This window comes from Somniosus microcephalus, chromosome 8 (genome assembly GCF_052327205.1).
Source record: "Somniosus microcephalus isolate GS21.2 chromosome 8, FLI_Smic_1.0, whole genome shotgun sequence".
NCBI classification, from domain to species: Eukaryota; Metazoa; Chordata; class Chondrichthyes; order Squaliformes; family Somniosidae; genus Somniosus; species Somniosus microcephalus.
In genome coordinates, this window is record NC_140994.1 from 261,086,651 (window position 1) to 261,106,319 (window position 19,669).

Sequence of the window (19,669 nt, forward strand, 5' to 3'; positions counted from 1 at the left end):
TGTCCTCTGGTTCTCGACCCTTCCGCCAATGGGAACAGTTTCTCTCTATCTACTCTGTCCAGACCCCTCATGATTTTGAACACCTCTATCAAATCTCCTCTCAACTTTCTCTGCTCAAAGGAGAACAACCCCAGCTTCTCTGGTCTATCCATGTAACTGAAGTGAACGATCACTCCTGCCTTCCACCCTATCACAGACCTTCCCTTTTGTTCTTTCCTACCCACCACCCCACCCCACCCCCCACCAACCCGGTTTCCCTGCCTCTGTACTTGCTTAAAAATCTGTAACATTTTCCAGTTCTAACGAAAGGTCACCAGCCTGAAAGGTTAACGCTGTTTCTCTCTCCACAGACGCTGCCTGACCTGCTGAGTGTTTAAAGCATTTTCTGTTTATATTTCAGATTTCCAGCATCCACAGTATTTTGTCTTTGAAAATACTGTTGCACAGAAAAGATATGATTCTGCCCCCTGCCATCCTCCGGCTCCTGCAAACTTATCATTGATTGATTTGATCAGGTCCTTCGCTGTCCCAGGGCCTGGAGAAAACAAAACATTTGTAAGTCGTAATATACTTTTGAGGACTGATTTTGTCTGGTAGGAAATTTTCAATAAGGTTTATGCAAAAAAAAAAAACATTTTAACACAGGTTACTCTGACAACACAAGAGGAGACACATGTGCATTTATTCTGCAACTAATTGTTCTGCTAATTACCCCCCCCCGCCTCCCGCTGCCGTGACTTTTGTGCTAAGGTGAGGGATGTTGGTGCTGGAAATGGAACACGTTCCCATATTCAGACAGCCAGCACCTGCACCAAGCACTCCTAGGCCAGGTATAGCACAGGCTAGGTGTGAAGTAATGCTGCTTTTACTCTGAACTCCACAATGTGCCTCAGTCCCAACACTGGAAGAGTTTTCCATTTCCATTTCCCACACCAGCTGTCCTGCGGTCTGGAGGCAGCCCCTCGGTCCTGTTCCGCCATTCAGCGAGATCATGGCTGATCTGTGACCTAACTCCATGTCACTTGGGCAAACAGAAATCTATCTCAGATTTAAAATGAACAATTGACCGAGTATCAACTGCAGTTTGCAGAACAGAGTTCGAAACTTCTACCACTCCCCAACCAGCGGAAATAGTTTCTCTTGATCTACCCTATCTGTTCCCCTTAATATCGTGAAAACTTCCATCAAGTCACCCCTTAACCTTCTAAATTCCAGGGAATACAACCCGAGTTTGTATAATCTCTCCTCATAATTTAACCCCTGGTATCATTCTGGTAAACCTACACTGCACTCCCTCCAAGGCCAATACATCGTTCCTAAGGTGTGGTGCCCAGAACTGCTCACGGTACTCCAGGTGTGGTCTGACCAGGGCTTTGTATATCTGCAGCATAACTTCTACCCACTTGTATTCTAGTCCTCTAGATATAAAGGCCAGCATTCCATTAGCCTTCTTTTATTATTCTCTGTACCTGTTCATGACATTTTAATGATGTATGTACCTGGACAACCAATGATAAGTGACACATTTTATTTATTCATTCTCAGGACGTGGGTATCGCTGGCAAGGCTGGCATTTTATTAGCCACCCCTCATTACCCTGAGAAATTAGTGGTGGTGGGCCTTCTTCAACAGAGATGCCACTTCAGAGGGCAGTTAAGAATGAACCACGTGGGTATGGGACTGGAGTCACATGTAGGCCAGTCTGGGTAAGGAGAGCCGACCCTAAAAGGGGCACGAGTGAACCAGTTGAGTTTCTACGACAGTCCAACAGCTTCGTAGTGACATTTACTGAGACAAGGTAGGAACACCTCCGTTCAGTCCGTAAGGGTGACCCCGAGCTTCCGGTCGCCTGTCACTTTAATTCTCCGCTCCACTCCCACTCAGACCTCACTGTATTCGGGCTCTTACGCTGAGCTTCCGTGGAACAATGCAAGTTCGAGGAACAGCACCTCACCTTCCGATTAGGCACTTTACAGCCTTCCGGACTCAATATCGAGTTCAGCAATTTCAGATCATAACCTCGGCCCCTATCATATTTTTATATATTTTTTATCCACACTTTTGGTTTGTGCCTTTTCCTTTTTTTCTCTCTCCCACATGGCAGCTGTCTCTCACTCTGCCAGCGCATTTCACACTTCATCTCGAGCCGTCCTTTGTTTCTTTACCTGTCCTGTTACTATCTCGTCTCACCTTGAATATCTCTTAATGTCTCTTCACCCCCCACAGACCTTCCCTTTTGTTCTTTCATCCCCTCCCCCATTTCCCAGCCCCCTAACTTGCTTTTTCATCTGTTTCATTTCCTGCTTTTTTCTCAGTTCTGACGAAGAGTCTTCGACCTGAACCGTTGACTCCATTTCTCTCTCCACGGATGCTGCCTGGCCTGCTGAGCTTTTCCAGCGTTTTCTGTTGTTATTTCGGATTTCCAGCATCTGCAGAATTTTGCTATCGTATTTTATATCCAGATATTTTTAAAAAACCAAATTCAAATTCTCAATCTGCCATGGTGGTGGTGGGGGGATTTGAATTCACATTTTCCAATTAGTCCAGGCTTCAGGATTAATAGTCCAGTGACATAACCACTACACTCCCGTTCCTTCTGAACAATTTGCTGCTGTGCTTACGTGGCCACGAGGATCTGGATCGAACCTGCCAAAGCTCACGTTACATAGAGCCTTACAGTCAGCAGACAGAGGGGACATTCATCGATTCATTCTACAATCAGGCTCGGTTAGATTTGAACCCAAAGACTGTCTGGCCTTGAATAAAAGGAATCCTGTGTACTATCAAATGCTAAGGAGAGCATCACAGTGCTGCAGGGGCTGTTTTACTAAATAATATATACGCTGTATGATCCACAAGTAGATAATTATTTTGTTAATTTACATTACAAAAAAGTCACACCCGCAGTCAAGCACAAATGATTTGTAACTAAACAGAATGGTTAACAGCGCTTAACTGGTGATGCATTTCAGAGGGCTGGCACAGGTCCGATGGGTAGAATGGTTTCCTTCTGCCAGCGCAGACTCGATGGGCGGAACAGCCTTCTGTGGTGTACTATTCTATGATTCTAAACTTCTACGATTCTATAAGTACGTAAGAAATAGGAGCAGGAGTAGGCCTTACGGCCCCTTGAGCCTGCTCCGCCATTCAATAAAATCATGGCTGATCATCGACCTCAACTCCACTTTCCTGCACTATCCCCATATCCCTTAATTCCCCTAGAGTCCAAAAATCTATCGCTCCCAGCCTTGAATATACTCCAAGACTCAGCATCCACAGCCCTTTGGAGTAGAGAAGTCCAAAGATTCACAAGCCCCAGAGTGAAGAAATTCCTCCTCATTTCAGTCCTAAATGGCCTACCCTTTATCCTGAGACTATGCCCCCTAGTTCTAGACTCTCCAGCCAGGGGGAAACAGCCTCTCATCATCTACCCTGTCAATCCCCCTCAGAATCTTATATGTTTCAATGAGATCACCTCTCATTGTTCTAAACTCGAGAGTATAGGCACGTTCTATTCAATCTCTCCTCATAGCATAGCCTTTTCATGATGAAAAGTGTCTGACCGGTGAAAATAAAAAGGGGAAAGGGGAAGGGGGGAAAAAAATAAATTAAGAGAGCTTCATCTAAATTAACAAGGCAAGACATGGGGACTGCACCCTACCTCGGACTAACCCCGAGACCATACGTGACACTTCATCCTAAGAAAATACTCACCAGTCTCCAATTCTGCTGGCTGTTTGAAAGAAAAGGAAATGGAAATAAATTAGGATTATTACAGTCAGAATAATTGCTCACTTAGTGCACACGTACTAACTAACCAACTACAATTACGGGTTCAAAAACACAGTATAGTGCAAGATTAAAAGACTGAATTTGGTGACGTTTTCCCTCTCTTATTCCCAAGTGTTTTCGCACTTTGAAGATTGTGCTACGCATTCCTAAACTACGGCAAATTAAAAAAAAAAGTTCAAATGATGCCTGGAGTCTAAATCGGCACCGGTCTCAAATTAGGCCCTGTACCACAATGTATCTTTATGGATTGCAAATATTAAATAAGGAATCCACACTTGGATGTTGGTCCTAAATAGAAAGATACCACCACTCAAGGACCCACACTCTTACTGAGTGATGTAAGAAAACTACTGATCACTTGGTTTGAGTATAAAACAAGGCTTTAATCAACTGTTTCACAACCATGAGATTCTAGTTACATCACTAGTTCCTGGTTACAGAAACATCCTGAGCAAGCTGGGCCCACGCCCGAGTATTTATACTTTCCCAGGATGGCGCCACCAGCTGGCTGCCCAATAAGAACATAAGAAGTAGGAGCAGGAGTAGGCCATACGGCCCCTCGGGCCTGCTCCGCCATTCAATAGGATCATGGCTGATCTGAATCTAGACTCACGTCCACTTCCCTGCCCTCTCCCCGTAACCCCCAATTCCCTTATCTGCTAGGAAAATGTCTATCTCCATTTTAAATTTATTTAATGTTGCAGCTTCTACAGCTCTGAGGTAGCAAATTCCATAGATTTACTACCCTCTGAGTGAAGAAGTTTCTCCTCATCTCAGTTTTGAAAGCGCAGCCGCTTATTCTAAGATTATGCCCCCTAGTTCTAGTTTCACCCATCAGTCGAAACATCGTCACCGCATCCACCCTATCAAGCCCCCTCACAATCTTATATGTTTCGATAAGATCGCCTCTCATTCTTCTGAACTCCAATGAGTAGAGTCCCAACCTACTCAACCTTTCCTCATACGTCAACCCCCTCATCTCCGGAATCAACCGAGTGAACCTTCTCTGAACCGCCTCGAGAGCAAGTATATCTTTTCTTAAATATGGAAACCAAAACTGCACGCAGTATTCCAGGTGTGGCCTCACCAATACCCTGTATAACTGCAGCAAGACTTCCCTGTTTTTATACTCCATCCCCCTTGCAATAAAAGCCAAGATTCCATTGGCCTTCCTGATCACCTGCTGCACCTGTATACTAACTTTTTGTGTTTCATGCACCAGGACCCCCAGATCCCTTTGTACTGTAGCACTTTGCAGTTTCTCTCCATTTAGATAATAACTTGCTCTTTGATTTTTTCTGCCAAAGTGCATAACCTCACACTTTCCAACATTATATTGCATCTGCCAAATCTCTGCCCACTCACTTAGCCTGTCTATGTCCTTTTGCAGGTTTTTTATGTCCTCCTCGCTCACTGCTTTCCCTCCCATCTTTGTATCGTCGGCAAACTTGGATATGTTGCACTCGGTCCCTTCCTCCAAATCGTTAATATAGATTGTAAAGAGTTGGGGTCCCAACACTGACCCTTCCGAAGCACCACTTGTTACTGATTGCCAGCCCGAGAATGAACCAATGTCATCACGAGTCATTTCTATATGAATGGTAAGATTCACGACACTGAGGATGTCTACACCCTCTTGATTGTAAACCTCCAATATAAGGTACACATTTTGCACACAAATTCAGTATGGCTGCACTCTCAGCAGCAATAGTAAACAGGTAATTTTTGGATCCACTTCAGCTTAAGTTTGCCAATTGCTTTGAATCGGTTTCTCCCAAATGCTTTCAGTTCCACAACACACAGAGCTCCACTGGCTCCCCTGCTCCACAGGCATATCAATTTCAGAGACTTGAACGCTAGATCTAGGCCGACACTGAGGGAGCGCTGCACTGTTGGAGGTGCCGTCTCTCGGATGAGGCCTTAAGCCGAGGCCCCCGTCTGCTCTCTCGGGTGGACGTAAAAGATCCCAGGGCACTATTTTGAAGAAGAGCAGGGGAGTTTATTCCCCAGTGTCCTGGGCCAATATTTATCCCTCAATCAACATCACTAAAACAGATTATCTGGTCATTATCTGTGTGCTGTTCAGGTCACCATATTATAAAAAGAATATAGAGGCACTGGAGAGGGTGCAAAAAAGATTTACAAGGATGATACCACAAATGCGAGGGTATACCTATCAGGAAAGGATGAACAGGCTGGGTCTCTTTTCTCTTGAAAAGAGAAGGCAGAGTGGTGACCTAATAGAGGTCTTTAAAATTATGAAAGGTTTTGATAGAGTGGATAGAGAGAGAATGTTTCCACTTGTGGGGAAGAGCATAACTAGAGGCCATCAATATAAGATAGTCACCAAGAAATCAAATAGGGAATTCAGGAGAAACTACTTCACCCAGAGAGAGTGGTGAGAATGTGGAACTCGCTACCACAGAGAGTGGTTGCGACGAATAGTATCGATAGATGCATTTAAGGAGAAGCTAGATAAGCATATAAGGGAGAAGGGAACAGAGGGTTATACTGATAGAGATCGATGAGGAAGGATGGGAGGGGGCTTGAGTGGAACATAAATGCCTGTTTCTGTGCCGTATATTCTATGTAATTATCATATTGCTGTTTGTGGGAGCTTTGTGTGTGCCATCTGGCTGCCACATTTCCTTCATTACAACAGTGACTACACTTCAAAAGTACTTCATTGGCTGTAAAGCGCTTTGGGATAGTCCGAGGCCGTGAGAGGCGCGAGTTCTTTCAAACTCATCTTCATTTACAAATCCTTCCAGTGCCTCATTGCATCCGACCTCCTTCAGCCTGAAGTCCCTGCTCATGACCTCTGCCCTTCCGACTCTATTGTGGCCACCCAGTCAGTGGGACGCCCTCCGCCCATCGCCAAACTTACCTCTTCCACCACACCTAAGACTAAAGACGGAAGAAGCCCTAGAGGAGTATAAAAAGTGCAGGGGCATACTTAAAAAAGAAATTAGGAGGGCGAGGAGGGGCCATGAAATAACACTGGCGAGCAAAATAAAGGAAAATCCTAAGACGTTTTATAAGTATATTAAGGGCAAGAGGATAACCAGGGAAAGGGTAGGGCCCATTAGGGACCAAAGTGGCAATCTGTGTGTAGAGCCAGATGATGTAGGCGGGGTTTTAAATGAATTTTTTGCATCTGTGTTCACTATGGAGACGATGCAGACATAGAAATCGGGCAAGGGGACTGTGACATACTTGAACATATTAGCATCGAGAGGGAGGAGGTGCTAGCGGTTTTAGCAGGCCAAAAAGTGGATAAATCCCCAGGCCCGGACGAGATGTATCCCAGGCTGCTGTGGGAGGCAAAGGAGGAGATTGCAGGGGCTCTGACACAAATTTTCAGAACCTCTCTGGCCACAGGGGATGTACCAGAGGACTGGAGAACAGCTAATGTAGTACCATTATACAAGAAGGGTAGCAGGGATAAACCAGGGAATTACAGGCCAGTGAGCCTAACATCTGTGGTAGGGAAATTATTGGAAAAAATTCTGAGGGACAAAATTAGTCTCCACTTGGAGAGGCAAGGATTAATCGGGGATAGTCAGCATGGCTTTGTCAAGGGTAAATCATGTCTGACAAATCTGATTGAATTTTTCGAGGGGGTGACTAGGGGGGTGGATGAGGGAAATGCTGTGGATGTGGTTTACATGGACTTCAGTAAAGCTTTTGACAAAGTCCCGCATAGGAGACTGGTCAAGAAGGTAAGAGCCCATGGGATCCAGGGTGCCTTGGCGCGTTGGATCCTAAACTGGCTGAGTGGCAGGAGGCAGAGGGTGATGGTCGAAGGTTGCTTTTGTGACTGGAAGCCTGTGTCCAGTGGGGTACCTCAGGGATCGGTGCTGGGTCCCTTGTTGTTTGTGATCTACATAAATGATTTGGATGAGAATGTAAAAGGTATGATCAGTAAGTTTGCAGATGACACGAAAATTGGTGGGGTGGTAAATTGCGAGGAGGAAAGCCTCAGGCTACAGGACGATATAAACGGGTTGGTCAGATGGGCGGAAAAGTGGCAAATGGAATTTAACCCTGAAAAGTGCGAGGTGATGCATTTTGGACGGACAAATAAGGCAAGGGAATACACAATGAGTGGTAGGACCCTAGGAAGTACAGAGGGTCAGAGGGACCTTGGTGTACATGTACATAGATCTCTGAAGGCAGCGGAACAGGTAGATAAGGTGGTTAAAAAGGCATATGGGATACTTGCCTTCATTAGCCGAGGCATAGAATATAAGAGCAGGGAGGTTATGATGGAGCTGTACAAAACGCTGGTGAGGCCACAGCTGGAGTACTGTGTGCAGTTCTGGTCGCCTCACTATAGGAAGGATGTGATTGCTTTGGAGGGGGTGCAGAGAAGATTCACCAGGATGTTACCTGGGCTGGAGCGCTTCAGCTATGAAGAAAGACTAAACAGGCTGGGGTTGTTTTCCTTGGAGCAAAGAAGGCTGAGGGGGGACCTGATTGAGGTGTACAAAATGATGAGGGGCATAGATAGGGTAGATAAAGAGGAACTTTTCCCCTTAGTAGGGGGGTCAATAACAAGGGGGCATAGATTCAGGGTAAGGGGCAGGAGGTTTAGAGGGGATTTGAGGAGGAACTTTTTCACCCAGAGGGTGGTTGGAATCTGGAACTCACTGCCTGAAAGGGTGGTAGAGGCAGGAACCCTCACAACATTCAAGAAGCATTTGGATGAGCATTTGAAATGCCATTGCATACAAGGCTAGGGACCAAGTGCTGGAAAATGGGATTAGACAGGACAGGGCTTGATGGACGGCGCGGACACGATGGGCCGAAGGGCCTCTTTCTGTGCTGTAAAACTCTATGACTCTATGACCTGTGGTTGCCTCCCGAACTGTTTGCCCAACTCCTGTTTGGGATTTGACTCTTTTCCTTCTCCGTTAAGTACCATGAAACTTTTTGCTAGACAACGACGGATTTGTTGCCTCAACTTAAAAGTCACCTTGTACTCAGCTACCCGGGCGTTTAACATGCTGCAAAAATGGGTCATCCTAAAATAGGATCAATCACTGCAAGATCTCAATTCAAAGAAAGACTTTCACGACACCTGCGCTTCTGTACCCATCGACTCGTCTCTTGTGTCAGGGGATTACAAGTTTAATGTCGGATATTTTTCTAGGCTGACGAACTGACAGGCAAATCCTGTTCCAGTTAGGAAGACAAGCAGCATCTGGCACAGTGCAACCAGACTGAGCTGCCCCAAGGGCAGCGTTCAGATTGAATGGTGCGTTTGTAATGAGATTCAGCAGCAGACAAATGAATACAGCACAAAGCTCTGGCCAACACCGATGATGGGCTGCAGCAGTACGAGTTAAGACAATGGTTACGTAGAAATACGTAGAATGTACAGCACAGAAACAGGCCATTCGGCCCAACAGGTCTGTGCCGGTGTTTATGCTCCACACGAGCATCCTACCATCTTACTGTATCTCACCCAATGAGCATATCCTTCTATTCCTTTCTTCCCTCATCTAGCTTCCCCTTAAATGTATCTATGTTATTCGCCTCAACCACTCCCTGTGGTAGCGAGTTCCACGTTCTAACCACTCTTTGGGTAAAGAAGTTTCCCCTGAATTGCTTATTGGATTTATTAGTGATTATCTTGTATTTATGGCCCCCTCCCTTTCATATATGACTTATTGGGAACAGACTTGTGGTGATCACTCCTTTAACTTAAACTGTCACAGTACGACAAGATTCAAACTAGTGAAGAGCATTTATCAACTCCTGGAATGGACCGTTGGGTCGGACAGAGTAGGTAAACCCCTTGGAACCACTTAAAAAAATAAAGAGTTGGATGCTGCGATGTGATTGCAGGTAGAGGGAGGGATGCTAGGCTCTGGATTCTTTCTGCGTGGATCAGTTAGGATGGGCTGATTGGTCTTTTTATTCACTACCATCTTGTACAGCCTGACGTAAGCAATTACAACAACTTGCATTTATATAGTGCCTTTTGTCAGCTGTGGCTCAGTGGGTAGCGACATGAATCTTGACATTCATGTGAAAATGACTTATGAAATGATACTGGGCGGCCTGCTGGTGGCGCTGTCCAGGGAGAGTATAAATACTCGGGCATGGGCCCAGCTTGCTCAGGACATTCTTTTACAGGAACTAGTGAAGGACACAACTAGATCTCCATGTTGTAAAACAGCGGATTAAAGCTTTAACGCTTAGACCAAGTGCCTAGTAGTTTTCTTACGTAAGGTAGCAGCCTTGCCTCTGAGCCAGAAGGTTGTGGGTTCAACTCCAGAGACTTGAGCACATAATCCAGGCCGACACTCCCAATGCAGTACTGAGCTAATGCTGCACTGTCAGAGGCGCCGTCTTTCAGGTGAGACGTTAAGCTGAGGCCCCGCCCGCCCCCTCAAGTGGATGTAAAAGATCCCACGGCCACTATTCAAAGAAGAACAGGGGCGTTCTCCCCACCTGCCCAATATTTAGCCCTCAAATAACATCACTAAAACAGATTAGCTGGTCATTATCACATTGCTGTTTGTGGGAGCTTGCTGTGCGCAAATTGGCTGCCATGTTTCCTACATTACAACAGTGACTACACTTCAAAATGCACTTCATTGGCTGTAAAGCGCATTGGGATGTCCTGAGGTCATAAAATGCAAGTCTTTCTATTTTCCCCTTTTCTCTGCAACATTAACCTGTTTGATCAGCTTTGAGATGCTGACGAACCTGCTCTGTACTTCCATGGCACTGGGTCCAATGCTTGACCGGAAGACAGCAATGGGGCGAATACTGATTCGAGGGTGGGTGAATGTCCTGGAACTCTGCTTTGTTAACTTTGGGAATCAGTGAGTATTTATACAGAACTTTCCTTGGGAGATTCCATGATAGGGTAGAGTGTACATGGGCTGTGGGAGGAGATTAAATGGGTGGGTAGAGTCCATGATAGGGGAGAGTGTACATGGGCTGAGGGAGGAGATTCAATGGGTGGGGAGAGTCTGTGATAGGGGAGAGTGTACATGGGCTGTGGGAGGAGATTCAATGGGTGGGTAGAGTCCATGATAGGGGAGAGTGTACATGGGCTGTGGGAGGAGATTCAATGGGTGGGGAGAGTCTGTGATAGGGGAGAGTGTACATGGGCTGTGGGAGGAGATTAAATGGGTGGGGAGAGTGTACACGGGCTGTGGGAGGAGATTAAATGGGTGGGTAGAGTCTGTGATAGGGGAGAGTGTACATGGGCTGTGGGAGGAGATTAAATGGGTGGGGAGAGTCTGTGATAGGGGAGAGTGTACACGGGCTGTGGGAGGAGATTAAATGGGTGGGTAGAGTCTGTGATAGGGGAGAGTGTACATGGGCTGTGGGAGGAGATTAAATGGGTGGGTAGAGTCCGTGATAGGGGAGAGTGTACATGGGCTGTGGGAGGAGATTAAATGTGTGGGTAGAGTCTGTGATAGGGGAGTGTGTACATGGGCTGTGGGAGGAGATTAAATGTGTGGGTAGAGTCTGTGATAGGGGAGAGTGTACATGGGCTGAGGAAGGCCAAGGATTGATGGGCTTCTCTCAATCCAGGTTTTCCCTCTTTGATTCACAATTAGGCCATTCATGTCTTATCTGGTAACTGAGTGCCCCTTACTGTGCTGTGTTTACTTAGATACGTTTCAATCAAATCTATTAATAGTTCATGGTTTTTAACAGAGCTCTGCCAAATTTTAAATGATTGATTTGACCGCAAAAGAATGCCCAATTTTGTTACATATGTGCCACGGTTAGCAAAAAAAAACAGCGGAGAGAAAACTGCTTTGTAGTTTTTATTAAACGTTTCCGCATTTGAAAGCGAAGTATATAAAATCCCATTAATCATCGCAGCTCTGTAACAAAACTTACACTCGTGTTACTCACAAACTTTCTGTCAAGGGCACCAGTGGCTTGCTCAAGGGCTCCCCCCACCTTAGCAATGCTGCACCGTGGAGTGATGGGGGCATCATGGGGAAGGGGTGAATAGATGGTGAATGTACAGACTTAGTGAACATAGCCTGGCGATCGAAAAAGGTAGACACAGGCAGACCCGGCTACCAAGAGAGGACAGGATATGCTCTCACTGCAGTCAGGGAGTGGTGGAGACAGAGATGCACTTCCTCACAGCTTGTAGAAAATATCAGGGCATAAGGGAGAATTTCTACCCAAAATTCACAAAAATATGCCCGGAATTCAGAAATTTGAATGACGACCAAAAACTCCCATACCTACTAGGGGAAGAGAGAAATTGTGTAACCTTAGCGGCACACTATGTTACAGCTTGCCATAAACAGAGGGACAACCACTAAATATAAGAAAAGAGTATATACAAATTATATGAATGTATATTTATACACTCAGGGATATATATCTGTTTATACACTCTATGGATAGATCTGTATTTTTTGTGTCCAACCATGAATGTTTTTCAATGCTTTGGCAACATAAGATGTACCTTGTCATGCCAATAAAGCGATTTGAATTGAATTGAATTGAATTGGTCCCATCTGCTCCCAACATTCCCTTCCCTTGATGAAATGGGAAGAGTGTCAGGCCCCACCGCCTGAGATAGTGAATCAAGGCCCAGAACACATGGAGGATCGGGTCTGTTGCAGGCCACAAGTCAAGGGGCAGCCAAGCTGCAAGTGGCCCCCGGGACTGTATTACTAGCTCGAGTGCTTTTGAAAGCAGCCCTCCTGTTGCAGTTAATACTGACTGATTAGAGCTTACCTCATCGTCCACTCTCGGCTTCTCAAAGTAATTGTGTCGGGACTTTTTCTCTTCGTCCCTTTCTCTTTCCCTCTCCCGTTCCCGCTCTCTCTCCCTTTCTCGTTCCCTCTCCCGTTCCCGCTCTCTTTCTCTCTCCTTCTCGCGGTACTTTTCACGCTCCTTTTCTCGAACGACCTTCGCAGTTGTCGGCACGTAGTCGCCAATGTCATCAAAGATGCTGAAAGTAGACAGTAAAAGAATAAATTCACGGCAGTTCACGGTGCGAGAATAGATCAAATATTTTGCAAAGAGTCAAGTAGGGTTCTCCTAAAACACAGATTGGTACAATCCTATACGCCAGAGTTTTGAGAGAAAGGGGGCAGGAAGGAGAAAGGGGGCAGGGAGGAGAAAGGGGGCAGGAAGGAAAGAGAAGGAAACTTGCATTTATACAGCGCCTTTTACAACCTCAGAATGTCGCAAAGCTTTACAGCCAATGAAATACTTTTGAAGTGTAGTCACTGCTGTGATGTAGGAAACGCGTCAGCCAATTTGCATACAGCAAGATCCCACAAACAGCAATGTGATAATGACCAGATAATCTGTTTTAGTGATGTTAGTCGTGGGGGAAGATGGAGCCTCGGCTTAATGTCTCATCCGAAAGAGTCTGACAGTGCAGCACTCCCTCAGTACTGCGCTGGTAGTGTCAGCCTAGATAATGTGCTCGAGTCTCTGAAGTGGGGCTTGAACGCACGACCTTCTGACTCAGAGGCGAGAGCGTTACCCATTGAGCCACGGGCTGACACCTGTGAGTTACTTCTGGCCACCATTGTTAAGATTCTGTGTTCTGGCTTCGCAAGCAGTCAGTTCTCTCTTGGCCCAACCTGGCAGTGTTGTCGCAGCTACAAATCAGGTTTGTTGCAGAGCAGTGTTTTGCCTTTCAAGTCAGATTGCATATCACACTTTAGTACTGCCAGTACTGGGTGTTCTCTAATCACAGCTGTCTGCACCATTCGAAAACTGTTGACGTAGCATGTTCAGTTGACGCTCATCCTCCTCCTCCGTGACTTGTCATAAAGAAAGACTTGCATTTATATAGCACCTTTCACGACCACCGGACATCCCAAAGCACTTCACAGCCAAAGAAGCACTTTTGAAGTGTAGTCACTGTTGTAATGTAGGAAAGTTATGGGACTTTTCTCTATATTATTCTGGTTTGCATGCACCGTCTAAACTTCATCTTGATGTGAAAATCTTTTAAAATCACCACTTTTTAAAAAAAAAGAGCAAGTGCCAAAGCAGCTGTCCCACAAGTGCTTGTCACTCAAAAAACAACCGTGTTTGACGGGCGAGCTTCAGCTGTTCTCAAGCCAATGGTTGGAGACAGTATTGGGCCAGACTGGAGCACATAATCTCGGCAGCACTGAGGATTATTACTTGATCAGCGGTGCCGCCTTTCCGATGAGATGTTAAACCGAGACATGGTCTGCCTGCCCAAAGATCCCATGCCGCTTATTCAAAGAGGAATGAGGAGTTGTCCTGGTGTCCCTGGCTAACGTTCTTCCTTTGGCCAACACCACCGAGACAGATTAGCTGGTCACTGATTGAATTGCTATTTTTGTGGGACCTTGGCTGCTACATTTGCCTGCATAGCAACAGCGACTGCACTTGTGAAAGCAAGGCATTGTGTCAGCCGTGGCTCAGTGGGCAGCACTCTCTCTCTCTCTCACCTCTGAGTTAGGAGGTTGTGGGTTCAAGTCCCACTCCAGAGACTGGAGCACAGAAATCTAGGCCGACACTCCCAGTGCAGTGCTGAGGGAGTGCTGCACGGTCGGAGGTGCCGTCTTTCGGATGAGATGTTAAACCGAGGCCCCGTTTTCCCGCTCAGGTGGACGTACAAGATCCTGTGGCACTATTTCGAAGAGGAGCAGGGCAGTTCTCCCCAAGTGTCCTGGCCAATACTTATCCCTCTACCAACATCACTAAAAAAAAAATGATCTGGTTATTACCACATTGCTGTTTGTGGGAGCTTGCTGTCCGCAGATTGGCTCCCACATTGGCTGTGAAGCGTTTTGGGACGACCTGAGGCTGTGAAAAGCACTATATAAATGTAAGTTCTTTCCTTTACCCAATACTGTAGTACTTGACGATACAGTCTTGCTGCATGTTTGCGCCCATAGATATTATCATAGTTGACGTTAGTCGGTCACGCTTGTGGTACAAACTAACACCTTTGGTGCTTGCAGTTAGTCTTTGAGAACTTTAAAACATCTGGCCCTCAGCCACGTAAAGGGTTTCCCTCTCACTCTGTCCCTCACCCCTCCCAACACGAACAAGTGTCCTGTGGGAGTGGTTTAAAAAAAATATATATAAAAAATATACCTTGTATCAGCCTCTGGCGCTCTCTTTTCATCACCTCCCAATTTACCTGGGAAAGAAAGCAGGTGAAAAAAAAAGATTAATAGTGCATTATTATAACAATTATGAACCGCTGTGACATCTTGTGGATCAGAATTTATTTTCCCCCCTTTTGCATCTACAGGAAACTTTCGATTTACCGGCACCTAAATAACCGGAAATCTCGGTTAACTGGCAAAATTCAGGAGTAGGTTCCGGTAAGTTTTACTTCATATTGTACTTGCCTTCCTCGATTTGTTGCTGTGCAAGGGTGTGGCTGCAGCTGTTGCTAAGCTACAGAGACGCTTGGAACTTGTGGCCATTGTTCTGCACCTGTTGCTAAGCAACAGGGTTTGTTGCTTTATACGGAGCTCTCAGCTCTCCGAATTTTTTACTATAGCTTTCGGTTATCTGGAATTTTTGATGAACCGAAACCACGTCGGTCCCGGATAAAAAAAAGTTTCCTGTACAAAACTTAGGAGAGTTGGGATGTAGAACTAGCATTGATCTGGGATAAGCTGTGATGTAGAGCTCGCACTGATCTATATAGAACTATTTAGGACATCTTCTGAATCTCTACATTGTTGAACTGATCTTTATTTTTTATGAATGTGTATTTAAGCCACCCTTGCTGCAGCTGAATATTCAATTATTCAGTGCTGTTACCAGGATTTCAGTAAACGGCAATGGTACGCGGGAGTGTAAGATTTTTGAACTACAGTTCTTGTATTGTGAATAACAACCCAGTGATAAATTCTGGTTGTTGTCCAACCAGACACGGCTCGTGTCTGGAGTACGCATTTTGAACTATACGACAATATGGTGAAGCACTGCTCGTTATATGTTTGTACTAAACTGGGAAACTTAGGTGAAGGATTAAGTCTCATAATGCAGAGGACCACCCAATGCGAGACATGGAAAGATGAGATGCATCAAGAAGCAGTGATTAGAATCATGGAAACTTAACAGCACAGAAAGAGGCCATTCGGCCCGTCGTGCCTGTGCCGGCTCTTTGAAAGAGCAGTCGTGCTCAGTCCCCCATCCCCCGCTTTGTGTCCGTAACCCTGTACGTTCCTCATCCTCAAGAACCCGTCCGACTCCCTTTTAAAATTATTGATGGAATCAGCTTCCACCATCTTTTCAGGTCGAGCGTTCCGTTTCCCCGACAACTCTCTCGATGGAAAACATTTCTCCTCTTCTCCCCTCTAGATCTTTTGCCAATAATTTTAAAACTATGACCTCTGGTTATTGACCCACTCGCCAGAGGGAATCATTGTTTTTCATTATCTACTCTACCAAAACCTCTCATCATCTTGAAATCCTCGATTAGGTCTCCTTCTCTGTTCTAAGGAGAACAGTCCTAACTTTTCCAACACCTCTCCTCATAACTGAAGTCCCCCAGCCCTGGTAAATCTCCTCTGTACCCTTTCGAAGGCCTTTACATCTTTCCTGAAATGCGGTGCCCACAATTGTCTGATTAGGGGACAACAAGGTTGGGTTTTAAGCAATGTTCCCACTAATTTTATTTTGGGCGGCGGGGCCTCTTTAACGGGCTGCATGGCCCCTTTAAATTGCTGCGTATGCACGGTTTCTTACATTGGGAAGCCGGCTCACTGGCTGCGCGGGACCTCGAGAAAACAGCGCAGTTTACAGGGGACATTGGTTTTAATAGCCTGCTTGCAGTATATCTTGCACTTTGTTTGGACGTTACCTTTATCCTTCTTCTTCAGCTTCCTGTTACGAGTTCCCTGGCGCAGGTAGGACAGGATCTGAGTCAGCTTATTGATCACAATGTCATTCGTGGTCAAGGTTGTCTGTGCCTGAAGAGAAAGGACAGATTGATCACGGCACGGCGACATAAAATTCATCAACGGTACAAGCCGCGCAGAATCACCATGGACCGTGTACAGCAGGCACCTCAAAGCACTGGAGAGGTACCACCAACGCTGCCTTCGCAAGATCCTGCAAATCCATTGGCAGGATAGGCGCACCAACATCAGTGTTCTTGCTCAGGCCAACATCCCCAGCATCGAAGTTTTGACCACGCTCGATCAGCTCCGATGGACGGGCCACATCGTCCGCATGCCTGATACGAGACTCCCAAAACAAGCGCTCTACTCGGAGCTCAGACACGGCAAGAGAGCCCCAGGTGGGCAGAGGAAACGCTTCAAGGACACCCTCAAAGCCTCCTTGGAAAAAGTGCAACATCCCCACCGACACCTGGGAATCCCTGGCCCAAGACCGCACAAAGTGGAGGAGAAGCATCCAGGAAGGCGCCGAACACCTCGGTCTCTTCGCCAGGAGCAAGCAGAAGCCAAGCGCAGGCAGCGCAAGGAGTGCACGTCAACCCAAGCACCCCACCCACCCGCCCCTTCAACCACCGTCTGCCCCACCTGTGACAGAGACTGTAGGTCCCGCACTGGACTCATCAGTCACCTGAGAACTCATTTTTAGTGTGGAAGCAAGTCATCCTCGGTTCAGAGGGACTGCCTAAGAAGAAGAGCACAATCCCATGGGGCCAAATCTTGCTGGAGTGGGACATCTCGCGACATGCACCATTAAGATTTTTTCTTGCACCTTCCAGCTCGAATATAATTTGTGCCGTAACTTGCAGTAACAAGCTGGTAACGGGCAACAGGGCATCTGGGACCTTAGTGAACGATGAGACAAACAGTGTTTCGCCTTAACCAAGGATTGAGAAAGGAACAGAGGAACGACGGAGAAGGAGAGTGAATTAGAGTCAATTCAGGTAGAGAGAAATAAGAGGCAGTAAGGAAAAAAATAAAATAATTTAAAACTTTAAAATCTCCAACAACAATTTACTACATGCAGGAATGAGACACAACAGTTTAAACTGTTCCCTTCTGGACCGGAGAGAGTGATTGGTACTGCATTAACATTTATCATGTTGTTAAAAGGGTTAATTGTGAGCCCTAACTTTCTGTGGCGAGTTTAATGGGCAGTTAAAGGGGCAAACCCAGCAAGTTCTTAAAAATAATGGGGAGGTTGATGGCGTGATGCCACTTGTGCGCGGCAACGGTGGAGCAGCGTAACTCGTCCAGCAAGTTCTGGAGATTCGCAACTCATGGCGTATCTCTTCATCCCCTGAATGTGCGCATTAGTAACGGCATGCATCGTTAACACGCCGTTACTCTTCCAGGAAGATTTGACCCACGGTATTTTAAGTGGTATGAAATTATATCGGATAAATCTGCATCAGTTATTTTCCATCTGTACTGCTTATATTTTCACAGCACAAGACCAGGTCTCTGGATTTGACATCAGTCTACAGGAGACACAGGGCTGTATGTAAACATGGCAGAGCGATTCAGACGGAATCTTGGCATCGTTCCCCCAAAACCCCCCAAAGTTTCAAAGCTCCTTTAAAGCCTGCCCAGACAAATTGCAAATGTCCACTATCACACGGCTAATCTTCACCTCCATCGTAGGGCAGTCAGCTTTGCTCCTGATTAGCGTCGTAGGTACATCTGTGTCCGCGTACTCATCGTCCAGATCCACGACATACGCCATGCGCCCCGGCAAAAACAGCTCGTTCCGTTCCTGGGGCTTAATTTTGAACAGGATACGGTACGCGTTACGCCCTGGAACAAAACAGGTGGTCACGACTGAGCTCTTCAATCGGTTAATTACTGAACGGCACAAAGTAACTGGTGCGCTTAACACGGTTTAAACAGCACCATTGTAATTGACTCCGATGGTGATGGCAAACGGGGCGGCTGTCTGTGATTAGTGCAGATTGTGTAAGTGGTGGGGACTGTACTCAGGCAGTACTGCATGTGACTGGCAATGCTTTCTTTAAGTAGCCGGCTCTTCAATGAGGAAAAACCGCGCATGCGCAGTATTTTGAATGGGCCGCGCACCCAAAAAAAATTAACGGGAACACTGGTGACCGGCGTAGGGAATATACCGAGTCTGCCGTAGATTGATGTGTTGTTCCCGATGTTGAGACACCGGCCTGAGTTTTCTGATCGCAATGCCCATGGTGACCTATTTATAGCAAATGAGTGGCCGGTAGGAACAGGAGTAGGCCATTCAGCTCCTCGAGCCTGTTCCCCCATTCAATTAGATCATGGCTGATCTATATCTTAACTCCATCTAACCACTTTTGTTCCTTAACCCTCAACACCCTTGCTTAAAAAAAAATCTATCAATTGACCCCCAGCCTCTACAGCCTTTTGGGGCAGAGATTTCCACCACCCTTTGTGTGAAGAAGTGCTTCCTGACATCACCCCTGAACAACCTAGCTCTAATTTTAAGGTTATGCCCCCTTGTTCTGGACTCTCCCCACCAGAGGAACTAGTTTCTCTCGATCTACTCTATTGAATCCTTTAATCATCTTAAACACCTCAATTAGATCACCCCTTAATCTTCTATAATCAAGCCTCGTCTATGCAACCGGTCCCCATAATTTAACCCTTTTAGTCCCATATAGGCTGATCTGCATCTAGAATGATTCCTGGGATGAGAGGGCTGTCCTATGAGGAGAGATTGAGTAGAATTGGTTTATATTATCTGGGGTTTAGAAGAATGAGAGGTTATCTCATTAAAATGTACAAGAGGGGGCTTAACAATAGATGCTGATTGGCTGATTCCCCTGGCTGGAGAGTCTTGAACTAGGGGGGGGTCACAGTCTCAGGATAAGGGGTCGGCCATTTAGGACTGAGATGAGAAATTTCTTCACTCAGAGGGTTGTGAATCTTTGGAATTCTCTACCCCAGTGGGCTGTGGCTGTTCAATCATTGAGTAT

General features: G+C 46.1%; 1 protein-coding gene across 1 annotated transcript in view; it reads right to left on the reverse strand.

The window, feature by feature from the left end:
- The window catches only part of ik (IK cytokine), a 55,911-nt gene that overhangs the window by 13,164 nt on the left and 23,078 nt on the right, over positions 1 to 19,669 (reverse strand). The window contains exons 9-14 of the mRNA XM_085995995.1: positions 18,340 to 18,503; positions 16,613 to 16,721; positions 14,887 to 14,932; positions 12,529 to 12,745; positions 3,715 to 3,733; positions 457 to 535 (exon numbers count right to left, since the gene is read on the reverse strand). Coding sequence (XP_085852121.1) covers positions 457 to 535; positions 3,715 to 3,733; positions 12,529 to 12,745; positions 14,887 to 14,932; positions 16,613 to 16,721; positions 18,340 to 18,503 — 634 coding nt within the window. The remainder of the gene's footprint in view (positions 1 to 456; positions 536 to 3,714; positions 3,734 to 12,528; positions 12,746 to 14,886; positions 14,933 to 16,612; positions 16,722 to 18,339; positions 18,504 to 19,669) is intronic.